Source organism: Xyrauchen texanus, chromosome 32 (genome assembly GCF_025860055.1).
Source record: "Xyrauchen texanus isolate HMW12.3.18 chromosome 32, RBS_HiC_50CHRs, whole genome shotgun sequence".
Taxonomy (NCBI): Eukaryota; Metazoa; Chordata; class Actinopteri; order Cypriniformes; family Catostomidae; genus Xyrauchen; species Xyrauchen texanus.
In genome coordinates, this window is record NC_068307.1 from 29,689,299 (window position 1) to 29,695,232 (window position 5,934).

At 41.2% G+C, this 5,934-nt stretch overlaps 1 protein-coding gene across 1 annotated transcript; it reads left to right on the forward strand.

Moving 5' to 3' along the window:
• Window positions 1-254: 254 nt before the first annotated feature.
• LOC127626126 (pyrroline-5-carboxylate reductase 1, mitochondrial-like) lies at window positions 255-5,455 on the forward strand. The gene is made up of 8 exons (XM_052101701.1): window positions 255-349; window positions 855-937; window positions 1,108-1,178; window positions 1,255-1,434; window positions 2,793-3,014; window positions 3,534-3,626; window positions 3,762-3,925; window positions 4,252-5,455. The coding sequence occupies exons 2-8, from the start codon at window positions 871-873 to the stop codon at window positions 4,412-4,414; spliced, it is 960 nt and encodes a 319-aa protein (XP_051957661.1). The 5' UTR covers window positions 255-349; window positions 855-870; the 3' UTR covers window positions 4,415-5,455.
• Window positions 5,456-5,934: the final 479 nt, after the last annotated feature.

Sequence of the window (5,934 nt, forward strand, 5' to 3'; positions counted from 1 at the left end):
GGTTTTTGATTCTTTTTTTGCCGTTATTTGACAGACTATAAACTTTTGTTCAACAGGTACCAGGTGTTTTAAGTTTTGTGTGACGTGTCTGTTAAGATATAAACACACAGAGATGCTCTTGACCCACATTCAGAACTGATGCAATGGAGTCGCTATCTTACAAACCCCGCCCTCATTCCGCGCACTCTCCGCGCTCATTGGTTAGACTCGACAGCATCTCCTCTCTAATTCGCGAATCCACCTGTCAGTCAAAGCGCTGTCCCAGTGTACACGGTGAGGAGAAGCCACGTTGACACCGTCTAACAGAAATCAGAACTGAAGCTTCAAAACATTGTGAATCCCTCCGAAGGTGAGACATTCCGTTTGTAGTGATGTGAAATCAATGAATATGATGTTCTGTATTATAATTATTCATGTGCTACAATGTAACATATGAAAACAGTATCACTACAATAGATGCTACAATATAACATAATAATAACATAGTTGATGCTGCTGTGTAACTATAATAATATATGTGTAATTAATGTTATGATGTAACATTCATAATTGTATGTTTATAATAGATGTTGCAGTGCAACAATAACAACATATCTGTGGTTAATGCAACAGTATGTGTTTAATGTATCAGTATTTGATATTTGATGAATATTTCTGGAAGTGATAATACAGCATCACTTATTTATAATAATGTGATTATAATACACCTGCAATATATAGCTATTTAAAGGCAGAATTAATTCTGTAATCATTGTTATTTTCATCTAATATTAAAATTACTGAGTTCAGTGGATAAACAGTTTGATGTGTTATGTTACAATGAGATTCGGGTGTTCTGGTTGTGTCATGTGCAGGTGTGACATCATCAAGATGAGTGTTGGCTTTATCGGAGCGGGTCAGCTGGCACACGCCCTGGTCAAGGGCTTCACAGCAGCGGGTAAGAACAGGGTCAAGATGACCGTCCACGTATATACACTAATAAATGACCTTTAGTCCCTGGACTGATCAGGATTATTTACTCAGGCCATATTCTGCACTCTTCACCCTGAAGTCCACTTACAGTGATAGCAATGATTGGTCATTATTTAGTTTTCTCTTGTTTTTCAGGTGTAATCGCAGCAAACCGAATCACAGCGAGTTCACCTGACACAGATCTGCCCACAGTCTCCGGTCTGAGGGTGTGTAAGCTTCAACCCTGTGTGTTTGGGTGTTAATAGATGATAGTCTAACATCTCATCTTTCTGTCATCTTCAGAAAATGGGCGTCAATTTTACAACAAGCAACAAGGAAGCTGCACATAAAAGCGATGTTCTGTTCCTGGCGGTGAAACCGCACATCATCCCGTTTGTTCTGGATGAAATCGGTCCAGATATTGAAGATCGTCACCTCATCGTCTCCTGTGCGGCTGGAGTCACGATCAGCTCTATTGAGAAGGTGTGAAACATGAAGCCCTGACCGCTAATATACATGTGCACATGGATATATCGACATACACAACATACAAATGCATAAAGATGCATATCACTGTGTTCTAAAGCCAAACCAATTCCACACCACAGAAGATGCACTTTTTCCTTCATAATCTCCTCTCATCTTCTCATTCAAATGAATTTGAGGAACGAGCAGTTTCTCCGCCTTCCTCCATTTGTTCAACAGAGTAATGCATACGTGTTATGTCCTGTATACATTTCTCGTGTGGCAATTTTGTGTTATTGCGATAGAGACTATAATCCAAAATGTTTACCGGTTGGCAAATTTCTACAGATTTATCATGACTATATCGCCCACCCCTACGGCATTTTGCTCCGTTCAGCTTTCCTTCAACCCTGACCAGTCCCCAAGTCCCTGCCGCTGAAAAACACCCCCACAGCATGATGCAACCTGCCCCATGCTTCACCGTTGGGATGGTATTGTGCAGGTGATGAGGGGTGCCTGGTTTCCTCCAGACATGACGTTTGGAACTGAGGTCAAACAGTTCAATCTTCATTTCATCAGACCAGAGAATCTTGTTTCTCACAGTCTGGGAGTCTTTTAGGTGCTTTTTTATGAGTCGTGCACTGAGGAGAGGCGTCCATCTGGCCACTCCGCTATAAAGCCCAGATCGGTGGAGTGTTGCAGTGATGGTTGTGCATCTGCAAGTCTCTCCTGTCTCCTCACATGACCTCTGGAGCTCAACCAGAGTGACCATCGGGTTCTTGGTTCTTACCAAGGCCCTTCTCCCCGAATGCTCAGTTTGGCCGGGTGGCCAGCCCCTGGTTGTTCCAAACTTCCATTTAAGAGTTATGGAGGCCACTGTGTTCTTGGGAACCTTCAATGCAGCCGAAAAAAGTGTGTAGCCTTCCTCAGATCTGTGCAGTTCCTTTGACCTCGTGGGTTGGTTTTTGCTCTGATATGCATTTTCAGCTGTGAGACCTTTATGGACAGGTGTGTGCCTTCCAAATCATGTCCAATCAGTTGAATTTGCCACAGGTGGATACCAATCAAAGTGTAGAAACATCTCAAATATGATCCAGAGAAATGGGATGCACCTGAGGTACATTTCAAGTGTCATAGCAAAGGGTCTGAATACTTTCTGAATGCAATGTATAGTGACGGAATGTTCAAATGGGTAAATGGAAAGCTCGTTCCACTCCAACTGCACCTGTCAAAAATTCAAATGTAAACAAACCCACAAAAGGCCCTATACACTGAAGCTAAATACTTCCAGTTAGAGGTTTGTTTAGCATTTAAAACCTCAGTAAACACATGGTATATAATAAATGAAAACATACAAATATATTCTCTCTGTGCAGAAACTGCTTCAGTATCGTACGTCTCCTAAAGTGATGCGTTGTATGACGAACACGCCGGTGGTGGTGCGCGAGGGTGCGACAGTTTACGCCACAGGTACGCATGCTGACGTGGAGGATGGGAAACTGCTGGAGCAGCTGATGGCGAGCGTGGGGTTCTGTACGGAGGTGGAGGAAGATCTGATCGACGCCGTGACGGGACTCAGCGGTAGCGGACCTGCTTATGTGAGTGCCCTTACATCACGGTCATGCTTTTTAAACCGTATTGAAGGAGTTACCACTTGTTGACTGCTTTTCCTTTACTATCCACTCAAACATTAAAACAATTAATAACAATTGAAATTGTAGTTTTCTAAACAAATTCATACATGGACTAAATTTATGTTTGTCAACAATTCTAATTTATAGCATTTAAGGAAAAGCCTCAAAAGGTTATGAGAAACTGTCCTCTGAAATTCTGCATGAAACAACAAATTTGCAGCCGATCTGACCATATTTGTTGTTTAATCAGTTCTCAAGCAGGATTTTGGACTCATTTTTACTGTGATTGGACTAGATTTCACTGTGGATGCAGCTACCCAGGGTGACTTGACAGGAAAATAAATCAAGCCACTAATAAAATAGATATATTTTTTATTTAATTCTTTTTTTTACAAGTAGTTAGGACAAAACCTTGTGTGTGATTAGGACATTGAGTTATGCACAAATGTAAATAAAACATTGTGTGTGTTTGTTTGTTCTCAGGCGTTTACGGCACTCGATGCTCTCGCTGATGGAGGGGTGAAGATGGGGTTGCCACGGAGACTGGCGGTGAGACTGGGAGCTCAGGCCTTACTGGTACGTCACTTTGCACTGTTTTAAGTCAAGATGAACTCTGTTTACTTATGTAAATGGAATGATAATAAGCTAAATGGAATTTTATTTAGGCTGTGTTTCTTTACATATTTTAATCGACTGTTTATTTGTTTTTAGGGTGCGGCTAAAATGCTCCTGGACTCCGAGCAGCACCCCGGTCAACTGAAAGACAACGTCTGCTCACCAGGTGGTGCTACCATCCACGCGCTGCACTTCCTAGAGAGTGGCGGATTCCGCAGCTTGCTCATAAACGCTGTGGAGGCGTCCTGCATCAGGACACGGTGCAAACTTTATTGCAGTTTTAAATTATATAATTAGTTTCATCCATTAGATTTCTGCTGACTTGGTCTCAATTTAACCTCTGCTGGTCAGTAGAAAATGTTATGTCTAAATAATATTGACTCTGAGTCTGCAGAACTATAATAAACTGTAGTAATAATCTTCTATTACTCCACATGTATGCTGCAAATTTGACATTCACTTTTAAATACACTGGATTTAGCTGTTCTAGGAACCAAAGATTAATCATTCAGAAGTGTAGCGACTCTTGATTTATCTGTAGTGTGAACAAGATTTCAGTAAATCACATTCTCTTTGTTCCTCATAGGGAGCTGCAGTGTCTGGCTGATCAGGAGAAGATTTCTCTGGCTGCGATTAAGAAAACCACGCTGGATAAAGTGATGCAGCAGCCGGGCATCACTGCAACATCAGTGGGCACCAAGAGCAGAGGGAACCTATTGAACAACCGGACCGGAGTCAAGAAAAACTGAACACTCTTAAATATTCACTTACTTACACAGGAAAGGCAAGATTACCCAGCATTAGCTGGCAGTGCTGTCCATCCACATGTGTACAAACACACACACACACACACACACACACACACACAAACTGACAGACATTAAATGAAGTGCTTTATGTGTCTATGTGCTGCCAAATAGAGCACCCCCTCTGGACAGGTACAATATTACACTAGTTGTTTAAAGGCACAGTTCACCCAAAAATTTAAATTCTGTCATTTAATAAATAACCCTCATGTTGTTCCAAACCCCCATGAATTTCTATCTTCCTTTTAGTTTTTGGCAGAATGATGGCCTCAGTCACCATTCACCTTCACTGTACCTTTTTCCATACAAAGAGAATGGAGACTCAACATACTGCCTAATATCTCCTTTGGTGTTCTGTATAAGATAGAAAGTCAAATGGGTTGTGTCAACATGAGCGTGAATAAATGATGACTGAATTTCTGAAGTTTTCCTTTAAGCAGACACACACAGCATTATTTATGTTTTGTTAATACTTTCATGTTTCTACTGAAGTCTCTGGAAGTAAAAGTAGTAAAGAAGTCAAATGTAATGGATAAGTGTTATTACGAGTTGTTTATTAACACACACCCCTTCAAAACTTCTTAGGAATCAGCGCTCCTATGAGCTGTTACAGGAAGTGATGTCACTCAAATGTGTTTTTTGCTCTCCAACATCAACAGAAATGGTGCTTAAAGATAAGAAAGAAGACAGAGAAAATATATGGCTCTTTTTTGCTTGCTAATTTAATTTAGCACTCTTCTGTGTTCCTGATGAGGGAGAGTTTTGTTGTTTGTTCCAGGAGTATAATTAAAGCAAGAGGGAACTATGAATAATTAATGTTTCTTTAAGCAAATTAACCGAAGGCTTTTCTCTGAAATCCATTACTCAAGTGAACAGGTGAACAAATGCCGCATCATGACGTGCTTCATTGCGCAAGTATTTTTAGCAAGTAGTTGCTTCTTCCTTGTGCCTTACAGTAAAATGTTTCTCCATGAGATTGCACAAGTTTTTGTTCTCATTCTGCTCTAGGGGCGGCTGTGGCTCAGGTGGTAGAGCGGGTCGGCCACTAATCTCAGGGTTGGTGGTTCGATTCCTGGCCCACATGACTCCACATGCCGAAGTGTCCTTGGGTAAGACACTGAACCACAAGTTGCTCTCAGTGGCAGGCTAGCGCCTTGTATGGCAGCTCTGCCGTCATTGGTGTGTGAATGGGTGAATGAGTCACAGTGTAAAGCACTTTGAAAACCACTAAGGTTAAAAGAAGCGCTATATAAGTGCAGACCATGTACCATTTAAAAAAAAATACAAAATTTGAACCATTCATTGAAGCTTTCAGTTGTTAAAATCATAGTGATTTGAACAGACACTAAGTATTAAACTTCAATGTGTCACTCGTCCTGCAGTGTTTGTTCAGCCCGAGGCTATTTCTAGCTGAATTTTGTAGATGTTTTGTAGAGGCATGTGTGTCGCTCTAAGAACAGGTG